Source organism: Muscardinus avellanarius (genome assembly GCF_963383645.1).
Source record: "Muscardinus avellanarius genome assembly, chromosome: 9".
NCBI classification, from domain to species: domain Eukaryota; kingdom Metazoa; phylum Chordata; class Mammalia; order Rodentia; family Gliridae; genus Muscardinus; species Muscardinus avellanarius.
In genome coordinates, this window is record NC_137795.1 from 51,841,270 (window position 1) to 51,861,936 (window position 20,667).

The following is a 20,667-nucleotide window of genomic DNA, read 5'->3' on the forward strand; positions in this document are numbered from 1 at the left end:
TATATTTTTGCAATTTTTATACTTTTATGGCTACATTATAGTCTCACATTATATTGTTGTTCAGAGTGATAGGGACTTTGGGGATGGAATGGCTCCACCATACGACCCAGCTGCACCACTCCTGGGAATGTTTCCAAAGTGGCTGAAATTAGACAACTACAGAAATATATGCATACCAATGTTTATAGTGACACAACTCACAGTAGCTAAATCATGGAACCAATCTAAGTGTCCATCCATTGATAAGTGGATTACAAAATGTGGGATATGCGCACAGTGGAATTCTACTCAGCAATCAAGAAGAGTAAAATGATGTCATTTGCAGGAAAGTGAGTGGACCTGGAGAACATTATGCGAAGTGAGATTAGCCAGTCACAGAAGGTGAAGGGGCATATGTTTTTTCTCATATACGAAACGTAGGGAGTGATGGGGATCCCAGAGGGACTTAAGTAATGGCAGAGAAACTCCAGTGGAGCCGGGGAGGTGGTCTTGGGAAGGTGGGGGGAGAGGGAGGGAAGATCAGTGAAGGATTCAGTTCTACTGATGTTAGGTACATATGTTAGTATACCATTGTCAATCTCGATACCCTTATGGGGAAGGGGAAAATGAGGAGTAGATAGATTATTATATAAAAACTACTGCTATTTTTATATTTTCTGATTTTATATATTTAATGTGTATGTTCTATCTCTCTACTACAAATATGAAGATTTTCTGTATATAAACAGCACCTATTATCTTAATGTCTGCTAGATTTTTTGTAAATATAGGGAAATTTGTCCTTACAAAAAAGTAAAAATGAATGAAAGCAACAACCCACACTGCAGAAACATCTGTTGAATGAGTAAATGGATAAATTACAGACTGAATAGTGGATAAGGCCAAAAATATTACTGATATAACCAAATCTTATTTCAGAAAAAACAATTTAAAAGAATAGTGTGCAATATTAAAACAATCTTGAAATTTTTGGAAATTTTAATCACACTAAGCTTTTCAATCATTGTTTAAAAGGATTGCACAAGCCGGACATGGTGGCACACGCTTGTAATCCCAGCATTCAGGAGGCTGAGACAGGAGGATCATGGTTCTCGACCAGCCTCAGCTGCTTAGTGAGATCCTTTGCAACTCAGTGAGACCCTGTTTCAAAATAAAGACTAGCCCAGCGTGGCGGCTCATGCTTGTAATCCCCGCTCTTGGGAGGCGGAGACAGGAGGATCTAGCTGGTTCAGAGCCAGCCTCCCTGGTTTAAGAGACCCTGTTTCACAGGGCATGGTGGCACACGCTTGTAATCCCAGCATTCGGGAGGCTGAGACCAGAGGATCGCGGTTCCCGGACAGCCTCAGCTACTTAGTGAGGCTCTCTGCAACTTAGTGAGACCTGGTTTCAAAATAAAAAATAAAATAAAATTTCAAAAACGGGCAGGGGGTATAGCTCGGAGGTCGAATGCCCCTGGGTCTCATTTCTAGACCCACAAAAAAAAAGAGAGACCCTGTTTCCAAATAAAAAAATATAAAACAGGTCTGGGAGTGTAGCCCGGAGGTAGAAGGGCTTCCAGGAACCCCAGTACCACCAAAAAAATAAAATAAATAAAAATAAAAAAATAAAGACTAAATAATATGGCTGGAGGGGTAACTCATATGTAGCATGTCCCTAAATTAAATCTCCAGGACCACCAAAAAAAAAAAAAAAAGATTTCACAAAAGGAATGAGTCTACTCTTAAATTATGGAGAAGGAATTAGTAGAAATTATACTTTTTTTTCAGAACTGGGGATAAAACCTAGGGACATTCTATCTGTGAGCTTCATGCACAGTCCTATTTTATCCTTTATTTTTGAAACAGGATCTCACTAAGTTGCAGAGAGCCTCACTAACTAGCTGAGGCTGGCTGCAAAACTGTAATACTTCTTTCTCAGCTTTCCAAGTACTGGGATTACAAGCATGTGCTGCGACCAGCTAGAAATTATACTTTATATTAATTTCAGTTAAGGTACATGAACCCTTTCCTCAATCACAGATACAGTATTCACTGTATATGGCTGTAAGAAAGGAACAGTTTTGTACATCCTATTTTGAGAGATGAAGGGCCAATGTGAGCAACTTTTTTTAAGTTAATTTATTTATTTATGTGAAATACTAGGGATTGAATCCAAGGCCATTCTACCTCTAATCTACACCCCCAGCCTTGTTTTTTATTCTTTATTTTGAAACAGGGTCTCACTAAGTTGCAGAGAGCCTCACTAAGTAGCTGAGTCTGGCCACAAACCTGTGCTCCTTCTGTCTCGGCCTCCCAAGTACTGGGATTACAAGTATGTGCCACCATGCCTGGCTAATTTTGTGTGTGTGTGTGTGTGTGTGTGTGTGTGTGTGTGTGTGGTCTTGGGTATTGAACTCAGGGGTACTTTTTTTTTTCCACTGAGTTACGTCCCAGCCCTTTTGAATTTTTTTCTTTTAATTTTGAGACAGACTTGCTGAGGCTGACCCTAAACTTGAAATCCTTTTGCTTCAGATTCCCTAGTGTCTGGGATTATCCACATATACTATGGCAACCTTCTAGTGCAAGCAGGCTTTTTAAGATGATAACTTATTTTTATATTTTTCTTTCAAAGAATGTTGTCTTCCACCTCCCCCCATCTTTACAAAATAATCTGGGCTTAGTTTTAGGAAGAACCAGGAATAACTATGCTCTCACCCTAAGACTACCATCCCTGCCCTACGAGTTTGGAATTTAAATGTGGGCCTGCTTTGCCCATCCTAGCAACTGTTCCCTTAGTTCTTCCAGGCTGTACGTTCTGTTGGTTGAGGCCCTTTCATTAAGCATTCACACAAATGCCCTGCTCCATGCTTCCTGTCGCCTGTGCATGAGCTTGAAAGTACAGCTAGGCCCTTGTAGTCATTCCTAGGAATATCTAGTTGGATTAAACATGGGCCTGGACAGGAGGAAAGGGCATTTGAGTTGCTTGTTGAAGCCTGAACAAGAGTTTCTAGATGAAATCAGAAAAACGTGAATAAGAAACAATATATCCAAAGGCAATCTGAATATATTTTTATTTCTGAAATACCAATTCCTGGAAGTCTTAGCTTGAAGTTGAAGGACAACCAGATATTTAGCTTTGATAAGTACCACAGATTTGCTTTCCAAATAAAATCAGTGCAAATAATCTTTTGTAGCAACAAAATGCATCAAAGTCTATTTTCCTAGAAGCTAACCAATTTAGATATTATCAACATTTTAATTTTTAAAAACCAATGAATGAGAAATATTATCTTTATTTTTTCTTTAGATTTTCTCTTTCAGTAAGGCTGAGAATTATTTTGAAACATTTCTTTCCATTTGTATTTCTCCTGTGAATTACTCTTAGTATTCTTTACTTAGTTCTGCTAAATTACTTGTCCTTTTCACAGTGATTCTCTTTGACCATTAGGGATGTTAACTTCATTATGTACTTAAAATATTTTTCCCAGAAATTTTGAAAAAGTTATTTTCTTATTACATTATCTAATTGTTTTTTTTTTTTTTTTTTTGGTGGTACTGGGGTTCCTGGAAGCCCTTCTACCTCCGGGCTACACTCTCAGACCTATTTTTTATACTTTTTTTATTTGGAAACAGGATCTCCTAAGCCAGCGGGCGGGGCTAGCTTCGAACCTGCGCGATCCTCCTGTCTCTGCCTCCCAAGCACGGGGATTATAAGCGTGCGCCACCACGCCTGGCTTGTTTTTTGTTTTTTGTTTTCTTTTTTTTTTTTTCCAGTCAATTCTAACTTCTGTCTTCTGTGTTTTGTCTTTCTTTTTTTTTTTTTTTTTGGCAGTACTGGGAATGGAACCCAGGGGCATCCTACCTCTGAGCTACCCCCCAAGTCCCATTTTTTCTTTATTTTGAAACAAGGTCTCATTAAGTTGCCAAAAGCCTAAATAAGTAGCTAAGGCTGGTTGTGAATCTATGATCCTCCTGTTTCAGCTTCCCAAGTACTGCATTTTTGTTTTTTTTATTTCAAAATAGGGCCTTGCTAAATTGCTGAGCTTGTCCTTGAACCTGTGATCCTTCTGTCTCAGAATCCCAAGTACTGGGATTACAAGTGTGAGCCACCCTGCCCAGTTTATTGCCTTTAATCTTATGGATATATAATTTTTAACTTTCATAGAGACACATATTGTTTTTAACTTTTCCTATTATTTCTTTCATTATTGTCAACCAAAAACTTACCAAATATTCATACTACTTTAAGTCTTTTAGGGGAGTGAATTTTAATATTTGTTTCAGTGTTTGTTCCTTAATCCCATTAATACTTGTTTTGTTGTGTGCATAGAGTAAGGATGTAGGTTATTCTTTCACCTCTGGATAACGACCTAGTTACTCATCAGTAGTTTTAAACAACTATCCTTTTCTACTGATGACTCATCTTATTGCTTTTATCAAATAATGAGTCCAGATTTGGGTTATTTTTTTATTAATTTGCATTACTTCCATAATAAGCTACATAATATAGACTTTTACTATACAATAATTTAAGCTCCCTTTCCCAGTATTCTTTTTTTGTGTTTTATGATACAGTATAGTCTCACATCATGATGTAAATCATGTTGACAATTACATACATGCACACAGCACTTGGTGGCCCCCAATCTTCTAGTTATTTTTATTTGTTTTTATATCCAGAAGGATATTTGATTCATTTAATTTATTTTTTTAAGAAATAAGGTGAAGTTTAGTTTCTTATATTTTGATTCTGAAAAATGATGATATATGTATGTGGTAGAATGATACTATTAATTTGAGGTGGAATGCCTGCTTCTAACACAGTGTATTCCTTTTGTGTGTATGTGTGTGTGATACTGGGGTTCCTGGAAGCCCTTCTACCTCTGGGCTACACTCCAAAACCTTTTTTTTATATTTTTTTATTTGGAAACAGGGTCTTTTAAGCCAGCATGGCTGGCTTTGAACCAGCACGATCCTCCTGTCTCCGCCTCCCAAGTGCAGGGATTACAAGCATGCGCCACCACGCCCAGCCTAACACAGTGTATTTCTACTTCCCTCAATTATCAATTGTCACATTTTTCTGTATCTCTGTTGAAAACAGATTCTACCTGTGACATTTCATTTCTACCTGTGACATTTATAAAGAATATGTAAATTACAATATTTTACTTTATTAATTTGAAAGAATATACATATACATTTATAAGGGTCACAAATATGTGTAAAAGGTATATTTGTGTAATACATTTATCAGTAATTTTTCTTCTTGATAGAATAAAGCTTATGCTTCATGCTAAATTCACTGCAATTTAGTCAAATTTTTTGCTCTCTGCAATTTAGTTAAAATTAACTTATTTTATTTTTAGGCATTTTCTCCTTTTAAACAATCTTATGGGAAAAAAGAAAAATGACTGCCTATTTCCTTGCCTCTAGCCATTTTTACGTTGACTTTTGTTTTAGAGAAAATGTGTTTCACATTTAAATGTTTCTTAAAGCAAATCTTTAACATCTGATATTGGCACCATGTGCCATGGAGTATGTACCCATTAAAGTTCTTAAGATTTCCTTAAGAATATACTAACTTTGACAAAAGCAGTATAGCTATCTTTAATTTGAAGGAGTAATAATGTATTCTTTAGACATGTGATAAGATAAATAGATGAGAATTTATCATTGCATGTGCTTTTCAGTGTCAGTGGCTAAGGTTATTAGTGAACTAAGCTAAGCAATTGAAATTACTGAAACGAGCTAAGCAGGAGACTCCCATACTATCATGACATTAGTATATTATACCTACAGCCCCAAACCCAAAGATATCACTATTTTTATTAACCCCTTATTAAACTATTTAGCCTATGTTTTAGAAGAGATTTTTGATGTTTTCTATTTGTTTACTTCATTTTATATGCTTTTATTGGTACATTATAGTCTCACATCATAATGTCAATCACAGTGATAGTGACATATTTAATATACTTTTATTGTTACACTGCATTTATACCTCATAATGAGGTTTGGAGTGATAGAAACATACAGGCACACGGCACTTGATTCGTTTTGCTCCAGATCTCACCCTGCTCTCGTCTGTCTATAAATTTGTTGAGATTGGCGTTGATGATTTTGTGTATGTACATGCTATTATTTTAAACTGCTTTCTCCTTCAGGTCTTCTTACTCCCATAATGCCCTTCTATTACTTTACTAGAATCTCTCCTCATTTCTTTCCCAGTTTCTCTTGATCTTCCGCATGGGAAGGAAAACATATAACCTTTCACTTTCTGAGACTGGCTACCCTCACTTAGCCAGTTCCATCCATTTTTTCTGCAAATGGCATAATTTTGTTTTTCTTTATGGCTGGGTTAGATATTCCATAGTTTTGTAGTCCACAGATTTTGTCTGTTGAACCACAAAAGTCGTCTAATCTAGCCTTTGCTTCAATACTCCCTTTCCCTTTTCTGATATTTTTTAGATTTCTTTGCTTCTTAAAATGTGTTCTGGTACTGAGTTAACAGCTGGTATCTTTTTTCTCTAAGACTGCTCTTCTTTTCTGCTCTCTACACAGCAGGAAGTTTAATCTTTCTTACCTTTTATGAACCTTAATATGCAGAAGACACTCATCATGGTCCCTCAGCATCTTTACTGTCCCATGCTAGGCAAACTCTTTTGAGTTTTATGAATTGGGTGACAGCTTCAGATGAATTGATGTATTGTGCTTCACTAAATAAGTGCAGAGTGCCAGGTATTCCCTGATCATCATAGAGAAATGCCTGTTGTCTCTTGACATAATAGCATATTATAGCTCCTTTATAAATTCCCAAAGCATATAGTCATATAAAAGTGGAGTTTATATTCCTCAAATCATCTGATTTTCATTTAGTTCTTAGTAATTTAAAAATATTTTAAAAGGATTCTCTTTTTGTCTTTAATTGGCTGCATCAAAGGACTTTTCCTTCTTCCTACTCCCAAATAACTGCCTGGCAAATGACATTTTTCTTTTCTTTCTTATTTTTTTGAGGGCTTAGTCCTGGGAATTGAACTAGGCATGTACTCTACGACTGAACTCCAACTTCCCCCTCACATCTCACATCCTATTAGCGATAGGATGAGATAGATAGAGTTCCTATTAGCTCTGGAACTCTATCTATCTATCTATCTATCTATCTATCTATCTATCTATCTATCATTTTTATCTTTTTATCTATCTATCTATCTATCTATCTTTTTTATCTAATTTTTTTGGTGCTGGGGATTGAACCCAGGGCAGTCTATCTCTGAGATACAACTCCAACATTTATTTATTTATTTATTTATTTTGCTTTTGAAACAGGCTCTCACTAGGTTACTGAGTTTCACTACATTGCTGAGGCTATCATTTAACCTGTGATCCTCCTGTCTCAAGCCTTTCAAGTACTAGGATTATAGACATGCACCACCATACCTGGCTTCTGGAACTTTTAAAGAAATATCCTAACCTCTGGCCTGACTCTTTTTGTACATAACAAAAGGTTAAGTAGAATAATTTCTATAGTACCTTACTACTCGAAAGCAGGATTATAAAAAGCTCATCCACAGCTACTGAGCATCCAACTAACCACATAAAGGTAGATATTTCAGTTCGTTTTTCCAGAAGAGTCTACTTTGCATTTTTTGAAAAGCTTTAAAAAAATTATACTAGAGGTTTACAATTTGATGTCACAGGGATACAGGATGGAAATGGTTGCTATAGTGAAGCATATTAGCATACCCATCATCTGACTTGTTTACTTTTTTATGTGATGACAGTAGCTAAAATCTACTTTTTAAAACTCTCGCATAATAGATTTTTATTTATTTGTAGTTCTCCTGTTGTAATTACTTCTTGTATTTGTTCATCTTGCATATCTGTTATGCTGTGTCCTTTGAACTGTATTTCTCTATTTCCTCTCCTACTACCTTTGCCCCTGTATCAACCATTGTTTATTCAAATCCATCTCTCTATATCTGACACTTATTTATCTATGTATCTATTTTTGGATATGGAAGACATTATGCTAGTTGAAATGAGATAGACACAGAAAGAAAAATGTTGCATGATCTCACTTGTATGTGGAATCTAAAAAAAGGAGGAGACATTTTTGAATGCCACCAAGAGCGCAGTTTATAAATACAACTTCCAGAGATGCTTCTGTCTTCTCTGTAGACTTCTTTTCTTTCTGGAAAGTTGTAAGAAATGTGATCTTGTGACCCATACTGGAGGGCAGTAGTTTTTTTTCTATTAAAAGGTTTATTGTATTTGAATAATGATATCATAACTAAAGCATATATAAAAAACAACGTAAGTGAAAAGTACTTTCATAAAATAGGGAAATTATGTTTGATTATAGTTTAACAAATAAAAAAAGTTTCTGATATGTAGGTAGTTTTTTAGAAAATTGAATAATTGTTCACTGGAATTGGGTTAATGGTGCTAAGAATGATGTGAATGCATGGTATTTGGGGTTTATTGAGGATATTGTGCACATGTTGCTTCCTTGCGTGCATTTCTCTTGTGATTTACTAAAGAGGGAAACATATGCTTGAATAATATGTTCCCATGCTGAGAGACTTAATTATTTTTCATGATGAGTTTCAGCTGAAAAGAAAATGTTTCACAGATTGGCAGCAGAATAAATTTATATTTTCAGCTAGTACGCTCTGCTAGTCTGTGTCTTCCTTTCTATACACAGTATCATAACATGTCCTATCACTTTTAAAAAATGTAATGCATTATTTCTTATTTTATTGATGCCTTGTAGTCATACATCCTAATGGGGCACAAGATGGTAGAGACACATATGCACACCTCGCTCATTTAGCCCTTACCCAATTCCCACCTCCATTTCCTCCCCCCTTCCTCCTTCTCATGTTTGACTTAGTGATTGACTTTGATGTGTTTGTGAATGTACATCATGTACATTAGGGTTCTCCTTCCCCCTCCCATCCCCCTCAGTTAGGTTACCTTATTTGCCCATCTATGGCTTCTCCTTCTTTGTCTGGAGTTCCTCCTATGACCCTTATTTCCCCTATCTTTATAAGCATCTACTGTAAAATATTTATCTCTGGTGTCTGTGGGGAATTGGTTTCAAGACCCTCAGCAGATACCAAATCAGGATGTGCTCAGGTCTCTTATATAAAATGGTGTAATATTCGTATATAAGCCACACACATCTCCTGTACACTTTAATTCATTTCCAGATTATTTAAAATACCAAAAGGCAATGGAAATAGCATATAAATACTTGTAATATTGTAGTGTTTAGGGAATAATGACAAGGAATGACATGTTGAGTATAGATGCAATATTTTTTTCAAGTATCTTCAGTCTGAAGTTGGTTGAATTCACAGATGCAAGGCTCATGGATATTTGAGGGCCAGCTGTACTTTGGAAGAATGTCTCTTGACATTAACTAGGGGTTATCTACCCTGTTAAAGCTACATGTTTTATGCTGAAAGAAACCTTTGTGAAGATAGCAACTTCTCATCTTTCCTTTTGTTTTTGGAAGGGACGATTAACTGTGTTATTACCTGGAGACTCATATTACACTATCACATGTGACTATTGCTAGTTACTACTCACATGTGACTGGCTGCGTGCTTAAAATGTTCTGTATGTATAAAATATATACCAGATTTTGCCGGGCATGGTGGTGCACACTTGTAATCCCTGCACTTGGGAGGCTGAGACAGGAGGATCACACAGGTTTGAAGCCAGCTTCTGCTACTTACTGAGACCCTGTTTCCAAATAAAATATAAAATAGGTCTGGGAGTATAGCCCGGAGGTAGAAAGCCTCTGGGTTCCACCCCTAGTACCACCAAAAAAAAAAAAACCCAGATTTTGAAGACAATACCTAATGTAAAGAATAAGAAATATCTCAAATTTTTTATTTAGTATGGATTAAATGTTGAAATGATAATATTTTATCTAAAGTTAAAGTATATTGATAAAGTTAACTTTACCTGGCCTTTTCTGTTTTTACATTTTTATATAGCTCTTAGGAAAATCAGATGGCGTTGGTCACCTATGTTTATATTTTTCTTTGAGAGTCCCATTGGAGAGTGGTTGATGACATTTGGGTCAGAATAACTAAATATTAGCATCCTCCGCATCTAATAATTTAATTATTTTATGTAACATATTCTTTTATTTGGAGATTTTTTAAATGTTGTCTTCTATGTATATCCTGATTTTGACCCCAAAGCAGCTGCTTATTTTGTTCTCTTCGCCTGACTTGGCAAACACCTGCTCCCAACTGCCCGCTCATTGGCTTCAATGTGCATGTACTACAAGGTCCCTGAGAATCTATAGGCCATTCTGTGAAAATACTCTTTCTTTATTCCACATTGATTTCTCCCTTCTCCAAATGTATTTTTGCATCTCTGAAGTATATCAGAACGCAACACTTAATTAGATTTTATCGTGCAGTCATTTTTTTTTAGATTAGAAATCTTTTAAGGAGGGAGGAGCAAGACAAAGGTTCTTTCTCCATTTTCTCAAAAATAATCATTTTTAGTTTACAAAGTTAATTAAGGTCCCTTTTTGCACTGTTACTGCAGTTATTCTTCCAGCTTCTTGGTATCCTGATGGATGTTACTAATACCACAAAACATAGGCTTGTGCTTTATAATTATGTGCTTTCTGTTAAGCCAATTTTTAAAGGTGCTTTAGAGAGAGAGAAGCTATGATGCTCATATTTTTTAAAAAATGAAATTCAATATTGTGAATGTTTAATTCTAATCTCTCCTATTGTACATTTTTTTAAATCTCTAATGCCTCCCTTTTTATTCTTTTAAATATTGGTTGTTGAATGCTCAGGATGATGCCCGCCAGCTCTTTGTGCTTGCTGGAGCTGCTGAGGAAGGCTTTATGACTGCAGAACTTGCTGGAGTTATAAAGAGATTGTGGAAAGACAGTGGTGTACAAGCCTGTTTCAACAGATCCCGGGAGTACCAGCTTAATGACTCTGCAGCATAGTAAGTAATCATAACTTCAGAACTAAACTATCATGAATAATTACATGCATGCCAAATATACCTCCAAGTCAATTTTATTGCAGAATTGGCTGACATATTCTTGTACAACTAGAGATATTCAGGATGACAATATTTTAAAACTTTCTCTGTCTTTTTCCTGTTTGTAGGTAGCAATGCTTTTATTTCCTGTGTGTTCAATAGTGTCTCAAGAGGCTCAGGCTCATCTAAACTCTAATCGAAACATGCAGTATAGGAAGGTTTCCAGTGTGTTTCCAATAAAGTAATTGAAAGGAGCAAAAATTCACTTTGAATTTGAGTAGATCCCTAATTTACTTGGAGCTAGACAAACAAGAATGTAACTGATTTAGGTTCTTTTCATTATACTGATGATGCCTGAGAAGAGTTACTTGTTCAATGGCAGGCACCTTAGTAGAGTTTTTCGAAGGGATGCATGGTAATCCCAAGATATTTTCTAAATTAAAATACCCTACCCTGGAAAGTTGTCAATTGTAGGAGTTCTTTAACATTAGACACTGTTTACAGATACTTAAATACAGGTTTTGGGGAACAAAAATTGGACCCAATTTTTCAGGTTGGTGGCACTGGAAAGTTTGCAAAAGCAAGTTGTGATAAAACCCAACCAGCTTTCTATGTGGTAATCTACACAAACAATAAACAAAAAGAACCTCAAATACTCCTTTGCGTAATTTGGCACACATACTCAAAAATATCAGATGTTACATATACAGCATAAATTAATCTTTAAAATACATACTGTGTACTCTGTTTTCTTCCTGAGATTATTCTGTTTTGTTGACAGAGCTATTGGCTCTTAGGGACAAAGTAAGGATCATGCCATGTATTGGAAGCTCTTGGTAAATGACATTCACTTTGCCATAATGAAAAACAAACACACGGGGTCTGGACCTGGGTGTCTTGTCGTACATCATTTGCTGAACATCTGAGTATGTGCTGTGTGTTGTGTGACTTAAACTGGTGAATAAATAATACACATCACTGTACTGCCCACAAAAGTATAACCCTGTATTTCTTAATCTATGTTTTTATGTTATACTTATGTGAACATGATATTACATACATGGTTTTTAAATGCCTATCGTTCCACCTGATATCATTACTCCTACAAGGAAATAATTCTTGACACACTGAGTAGGTCCTTGTAGTATAATGTACTTTTTCCTCAGAATTACATTTATTGTGAGGCTTTTTTACATATATATATATTTATGTTGTAACAGTTTCATTATTTTCTTCTCTGCCACTACATTCTTTATTCAGTAATGTTTGGTTTTGCCTAACATCTTACTATATAGCCTCACAGATAGTCATCACTCAAAGTGTTTAATGATAAATGAATTAATAAACCAGATGTCACACAGGGTAGAAGGAAAATTAGGGAAATCAGTTAAAGGACCAACACAGCTCCTGAACCATATTAATTTCTTCGTTACTATCTGGACCCACAGAAAGATTTAAATGTGAAATCACTGTTACTGGCAAACGTACAATCCTTCTGAGTTAAATATAGCAAAAGGTGCTACTTCAATAAATAATGGGTGCTACTTTGGAACAGTAGATTGGAGGGTACTTGAGAAGCCCTCACTCTTTTGGCCGAGACCATCTTGCCCTGTGCACACTGTTTAGACACAAATTGAACTGCTTTGACTCCCCATTACTTTGTTTCTACTAGTTATGACCTTAGGATGTCAATGATGCAGTCATTTTTAAGAATGAAAGGAGTCAGAGAAATCTTTTTCTCCACAGTGGGTTAGAGGACACCTTGATTTCTGAGTTCTTGACCGAAGGTGGTGGTATCCTGTCATATTGCTCATTAGAACTCTAAATACCTGTTCACAGTGTAAATGTGTGATTGTTTAGAACAGTGGGAGTTTTTCACAATGTTATTCTTCTCTTTTGTTGAAATATAAATGTGCATTGTTTTAAGAGAGTAGTTTTTATATGAAATGTACCTATGAGTAACCAAAGCACAATTCAAATAAGAATAGCTCACCGTTTTAATGAGAGTAAAATTTTGTCATGGTTTGTTTTGTTTGTTAAATCAGATTTATCACAATAAGGTTTCTAAATTATGTTTGCTAAATTAAAAGGCTTTATGAAGTACATGTGGATTATCACCAATGTGATGATAATATTCTCTTAAATTTAGTAAATGCAATACAAAGTTCAGCATCCCTAATCCAGAAATCCAAAATCTGAAAAACTCCAAAACGTGAAACATATCTGGTTCCAAGAATTTTAGGTAAAAGTATCTCAGCCTGTATAAGTAACATAGGACATCATCTCTCTCTATTCTAATATCCACACCATATAATACACTTGCCTAAAACACTAGTTTTACTGATTCAGTGTTAGGATAAATATGTAGCTCTGTCCCTAACAAATCAATTATTTAGGAATCAGGGATGTTGCTCCGTGATAGAGCACTTGCCTAGCATGCAGAAGTCCCTGGGTTCAATCTCCAGTCTGTCTGTCTGTCTGTCTGTCTGTCTGTCTGTCTGTCTGTCTGTCTCTCTCTCTCTCTCTCTCTCTCTCTCTCTCTCTCTCTCTCACACACACACACACACACACACACTTTTTTTGTAATACTGTTCTAAATGTATCACTATACTGCTCTAGTAGTACAAAACAAAGCAGTGATGCTCCCCAAGTTCAACTGACCTTAGGATCCAATCCATTATTCTCATTTAAGGTTGTACAGCACCTACTAATGGGGCTACTCTCCAGGAAGTGAGATAAGGTTCTTCCTGTCTCTATGCTGATTTATAGCTTCTGATGGGAATGACATTCCTTGTTTTCATTCCTATTATTCATGTTTTATTTACACCTGTACCCATCCATGAATCCTTCTTTAATTACCTGGATCTGCATTAATATCTCCGTTTCTCTACTTTCCATGAATTAATTTGACACAAAATAATTTACTTTATTAGATTAAATGGTATGATACCACTGCTCTTTTTCTTACATTCCATGGTGTGATACCACTACATTTTTATATCACAATATATTTAGTATTGTTGACAGAGAATATTAGATGAGTAACTAACATTATGGGGAAATATAGCGAGAAGAAATAATATCTCATTAGCCTTTGCTAAGGTTTTGCTACTACTTTATGCAACATTAAGGCTTTTAAAATTATTGACAAAAAAGTAATAAAGGGAATTCAGTAGTTTTAAGAAATGAATTCACTGTGTTCACTAGCTTGGGAATTTTTTTAAAAGTTATTCTCTTTTCTTTGAATTACTCTACCTAAAAAACAAAGTACATATTAAAAGATATTAAAAGAGCTTTCTGGCTAGAAAAATATATTTTCATGTCAGAAGGAATCATGCAAGATATAAACCTAAACTTACATCATTTATATCACTACCCAGAAATTTATTCCAGTGATTCCAGAATTTTTATGCATAAAACATGTTATAACCTATGTTTTAGATTATGTTTGTTGGCTATATTTACTGTAAGCATGTTGTTTGTTTATTTTTTCAGCTACTTGAATGATTTGGACAGAATAGCACAACCAAATTACATCCCAACTCAGCAAGATGTTCTCAGAACTAGAGTGAAAACTACAGGAATTGTTGAAACCCACTTTACTTTCAAAGATCTTCATTTTAAGTAAGTAGCTTCCAGATGTACATGATTTATAAATTTAGATATAAAACTACTTTAATAAAGGTATGATACTGAAAGTTTATAACATTTTTACAGTTGAAAAAACCTTTCTCAGATGTTTGAAAAAATAACTTTAGGGAAAAAAGAAACATTCTTAGGAAGAATATTTTAATTTCTGTATATTTAGCCAGAAAATATTTTGCCTATAATTTTTACTGTAATTTAATGAGAATGGTCTTTTGATCTTTTTCTGAAAAGAAAACACTCTTCTAATATTCCATACTGCATTTGGAGAAAGTATTGCCATCTGGGGTTAGGTAAAATGAAAGAGTTATATTAATATATATACTTACTTATGCAAATGTTTTAAAAGACGGATACTTTTAAAGTATTTTTATGAAAATTTGAATTTATAGTTAACTGATATTTACAGTATTTTATAACTAGTAATGTTTGTTTAGAGTTTATTGAATATTAACTCACTGCCATCTGAACAGAGAAGTGCTTAAATTGCAGCCTTTAAGACTGGACAAGATCTGGGAGTTGGTTTTGTCCACTTTTCTCATTTTATAAGGAAACAGGTTCAAGAAAGGTCAGTAAAACATTGCATCGAAGTTTGCAGAACTACATGTCTCTTTTTTCAGTAAATAACATTTACATATGAGTAAAACTGTTGGACTTAAACAAATGTGACATTTCAACTTGCAGATCCTTGTTTTATCTGCACAATCTTCTTCCTCCTCAGTTACTTTCGCCAGCTTTTCCTTACCAAATTGTCTGGTACTAGATTTTAGGTACCATGACTACCTGCTTCTACATTCTCCACCTAGTAATTCCATAGCTCACCCAAAGTAGTAAAGGGCTAAAGTGATGTGCACATGTATGCCTCTACCATCTTGTACTCCATTAAGATGTATGACTACATTGCACCAATAAGAAAATAAAATAAAAACAAAAACAAAACAAAATCCTGGTTGCTCATGATTCAAATTCTTTAAAGAAGTCACATTTCCTAACTGCCAGTTAAGTGACGAGTTTATGGGACACTGAACAAAGTTTTTGAACAGCTTGTGTGGCCCTTATGAGAGCCAGGGCCTGATTCTGACAAGCACAGAAGGCATGCTATTCACACTTAGCAAACCCACACATTCCCTAAACCATGCAAATATTAGCTAATAAATATTACTGGGAATAAAAACAAAAAGGCTAGAATTAAATGTGTTGATTTATAGGTGTTTTATTATTTGCATTACTTTTCTTAGTTTAACAGGTAAGGTTTGGTTTGGTTTGGTTTGGTTTAACGCAACAACATTGAAATTAGTTTTCAGGAGGACTGCAGCTGCAGCCCTGCATGACATGAGGTCAGGTGCTATTTTTCACCTGCAGAGATTTAACAGATATGCTAAGCCCACTCAAACCCATCATACTCCAGTTGACCCTACAAAACATTGGATTACAGGGCTAGGACATTGCTTGAGTAGAATGCTGGCCTTGCATCTACTTTAATTTGCAGCAATGCCAAAAAGTTGGTTTACAAAACAATTCTGTGTTCTCTGTTTTGTTCCTTATGAAAATATTCATAATTTTTATATTTCATTCTTTTTAGGTTCAGTTTTTAAAAATACTATAAGGGATTAGATAAATCACTTTTCTACTTGTGATAGATTTTTTTTACAGATCAAGTTAGTGAAGGTTTTTGTTTTCTTTGTTAGAAATTCACAGTTTACAATACTGTATGTATATTCTCTTGGCTTTTATTCTACTCTACTCCTACAAAAAATTAAGCAGAATAAAAGAAAAAATAAGAGCAAAAATAACAACAAACCATTAAGTCATTTGACAAAAAATAATTTATCTGTATTTGGCTTACAAATTACAGAAATTATTTTATATCTTCTTTTTTTACTTAGTTTGAAATGCTATTTTCAAAATTATCATTCTAAGTAAGGCCTTAATATGAATTATAGGTTAGACTTTGCTCCAGGTAACTCTACGATCTGAAACAGTTATGGTAATAAGCAGAATTTTTGAAAGCATCTTAAGAAATGGTTCCTTTCTGAGATAAAAATGGTCATCAGTTCATTTCCTAAAGAAAGCTTACTAGTACAATTTGAAAGCATAGTTAAATATATGCAACTATACCTCTGATTACTTCCATAAGTATTTTAAATATCGTACATTTGTTACTGTCATTTGATACTGATTTATCAGTGGGTTCAAGTAATTGAGATTTTCAGAAAAATAAAGTTCAATTTCAATTTCCCATGGCCTCTTTCCCCACAAAAATTTACCATTGCCTTGCTTTCTTAAGTGAAGATGCAGACCATAATTAGTCTACCTGGTCATATTAACTTTGTGATTTCATACATGGTATGATTTTATGTTTACTTTTACTTTTTTATTTCACTTTTTTATGCCCTTAGTGTATACTTTTTACTTCTGATGTTTTTTATTGAATCACTTTTATTCTACTTATTATACTTATAGAATATTAAATTATCATGTAATATAAGTGATATGGAAACTATTTTCATATTAATCTTAAAATTGAAGTGGTTTTTAATTATGAGCAAGTTTACCATTAGAATTTAAAATTTATTTTGTAAAACCTAGTACAGCTTAGATTCTGATTGGTTGATTTTTGTTGATCCCGTTTTAAAGACCATGGTCTAAAGAAAACTGAAATTGTTATGTCCAGGTAGTGGCTTATTTCTAGCCAATATAGTTTGAGAATTTACTGCATGGGTTTGGGGTAAGCAAATAAGAATTCTAGATGTAAATTTCATTATTAGACAGCTGGAGAAACCCCATTAAGATCCACCATTCAAACCAGGCAAGGTGGCACACATCTGTAATCTCAGTACTTGGGAGTCTGAGACAGGAGGATTACAGATTCAAAATCAGCCTTGGCAATTTAGTGAGACTGTCAGCAACCTAGTGACACCCTGTTTCAAAACAAAAAAATAAATAAATAACACAGGGCTGAGGGTGTAGCTTAGAGGTAGAATGCCCCATAGTTCCATCCCCAATACCATAAACACAAAATTATACCACTTATACCATTTATATCATTCATACCATTCTGTATAAAAAATGTACCAATAAAATACTTCTATTTTAGGAGAGGGGCAATAATAGAAGGGTAATGGGCAAAATTAATATGTGGTGTATGCATGTTTATGCAACTATAGAAATATAGTGAATTCCATCAACTTGTATAATTAGTATATGTTAATAATTATAATTAAATATAAATTAATATTAGGTCCTGGGGGGAAAAATAAGATTCTTAACAGAAATATTTTAAAAATCTTGCCCTTTGTTAGATGATTAAAGATAACTTATTTCCTATTTTAAAACAAATGGTGATGGAACATGTTGAATCAAATATCTGGTACTTAATGCAGTCTGATTACATGAAATTCATTTTTAATCTTGGTTAGATGTACTGTATGTGTTTGGGATGGAATACTGGGCATTGAACTCAGAGGTATTTTACTTCTGGGCTACATGCCCAGTTCTATTTTATTATTTGTTTGTGTATTTCTGTGGTACTGAGGATTGAACCCAGGGGCATTCTACCTCCAAACTACACCTTCAGCCCTGTTTTATTTTTTATTTTGAAACAGGTCCTCACTAAATTGCTGAGGGCCTGAGTTACTAAGGCTGGCCATGAACCTGAGATCCTCCTGTCTCCGCCACCTGTGTACTGGTGTGCACCACCACTCCCGGCTTTTTTTATTGTTTTTTTTTTTTTTTTTTTTTTTTTTAACCTGGGTCTCCCAGGTTGCTGAGGGTGCCGCTAAGTTTCTAAGGCCGGGAAATCCTCCTGTCTTAGCCTCCCAAGTACTGGAGCTATAGGCATGTGCCACCACACCGGGTTTAGATGAATTTTTAAACACTTCATTCAGAACCATATTTTTTACTTTTCTAGGTAAATATCTAGCTATTATTTTAAAGTTATCATTTCAGCATCAAGCAAGCACTTGTGTTCTGTAAAGTTGGCTTTCCCCATAAGCCTTCCAGGAAGTCTATTTATGTTGCTTCGTTTAGACTCGTAGAATGAGGTACAAGATGTATTTAGTTTCTGTTCTAACTTACTGACTTAAGAGATAAACACAGGTTTGTCTAGAACTTCATATAAACTGTCTTTTTTAAAAAAATTTGAGTTCTTTTAAATTACTATCATTGCTTAACATATGGTTGCAACGTTGCTTTCTATGTTAAGTGAGCCTCAAATGAAAGAGGGCAGAAATAGCATTTAAAATATCCTGCTGGGAACTTCTAACTGTAGCTATCATTTTATAGTTCTCTATGTATTTCATGTTGTAGTTCTTTTATTTCAACTACTGAGTAAATTAAGTTTCACACTTTTTATGTGATTGATATTACAAATTCCAAATGAGGCAACGGTGGCATTTGTTATTATTTATGAATCCACATTATCATCTCCCTGAATAGACATTTATGGCCAGTATCTCTTTAGTTTACCTTAAAAAGTCAACAACTTTATTTATTTATTTTTTGGTGGTACTGGGGGTGGAACCCAGAGGCTTTCTACCTCCGGGCTATACTCCCAGACCCGTTTTATATTTTATTTGGAAACAGGGTCTCACTAAGTTGCTGAGAGTCTCACTAAGTAGCTGAGGCTGGCTTTGAACCTGCACAATCCTCCTGTCTCAGCCTCCCAAGCGCGGGGATTACAAGCGTGCGCCACCATGCCCGGCAATCAACAACTTTAATATGGCCAGATACAGAGTTAATGCATTCCTAAGAAGGGATAGAATTATAACATTTGCATAATATATGACAAGTGTCTGTGCCTTCCTATAGTATACTATAAATGTGTAACAGCTTCTGTGTCCAGCTGGCTGTGTACTAGTCAGTCTGGATCACAGTCGAATTAAGATGGCAGTCCAAGGATAAGTCAGCTCATCTCTGGGTATCCAGCATGTCCCTTTCCACCCTCTCTCCAAAAATACACCCAAGAAAACTCAAATCTATTTCCTATCTGATGTTAGCCATGGCTCTTATCTCCTCATATGAAGAACATAGTATGTCTTTTTTGTTGTTATTTTAAAACATGGAGATTCAGAATTTAAAGAATATTAAATTTCATATTAAGAATAGTAAATATTATACTAAGAATATTAAGTAGTATATTAAGTAGCCAAGGTAATTCTATTACATATGTAGAACAATGAATGATGCTGTGAAGTTCCTCTGCCTTTTTATGGAACATTAAGATAGTAATAAAAAGTTTTGGTTCTTCTTGTTATTATCTTCATTTGACTCTGCTAATAAACTGTTCAGTAAATTCTGATCATTTGTAATATCAGTTCTCATTTCTGCTTATGGGTTTATGGATTAATTGAGTCTCAAAAATAAGGTCTCCAGACCCACTAACATCAGTATTAGCCACCTGTTGGTTCTGACGCACACTGAAGTTTGAGAGTGTAGTTCAGTGGCAGAGCACTTACCTGGCATACATTAGGCTTTGAGTTCAATCCCCTGCACGACAAAAACAAAAAATGAACTCCTGTGACATTCTTTTTTTGTGTGTGTGATGGTACTGGGGGGTGGAACCCAGGCGCTTTTCTATCTCCAAGCTATACTCCCAGCCCTATTTTATATTTTATTTGGAGATAGGGTCTCACTAAGTTTCTGAGAGCCTCAGTAAGTAGCTGAGGCTGGCTTCGAACCTGTACGATCCTCTTGTCTCAGCCTCCCAAGCGCGGGGATTACAAGTGTGAGCCACCACACCTGGCCTCCTGTGACATTCTTACAACAAAGGTCTTAAGCTTGCATGGTGGCACACACCTTTAATCCCAATACTTTTGAGGCCGAGACAGGATTGCAGGTTTGAGGCCAGTGTGTAATAATTTAATGGTACCCTGTTTAAGAAATAAAATAGGGCTTGGTGTGTAGCTCAGAGACAGAACACCCGTAGTGTTACTTCCTAATACCACAACAATAAAATAAAGTTTGAAAATTTCTGCTTGAGACAATAATTTTTAATGACCAACATATAAAGGACAAA

At 35.1% G+C, this 20,667-nt stretch overlaps 1 protein-coding gene across 1 annotated transcript in view; it reads left to right on the plus strand.

The window, feature by feature from the left end:
- Positions 1 to 20,667, plus strand: part of GNAI1 (G protein subunit alpha i1) — a gene marked incomplete at both ends in the record, with an annotated part of 85,046 nt that overhangs the window by 54,947 nt on the left and 9,432 nt on the right. Inside the window, 2 exons of the mRNA XM_080701417.1 lie at positions 10,810 to 10,967; positions 14,502 to 14,630. Of these exons, the coding sequence (XP_080557543.1) occupies positions 10,810 to 10,967; positions 14,502 to 14,630 (287 nt within the window). The remainder of the gene's footprint in view (positions 1 to 10,809; positions 10,968 to 14,501; positions 14,631 to 20,667) is intronic.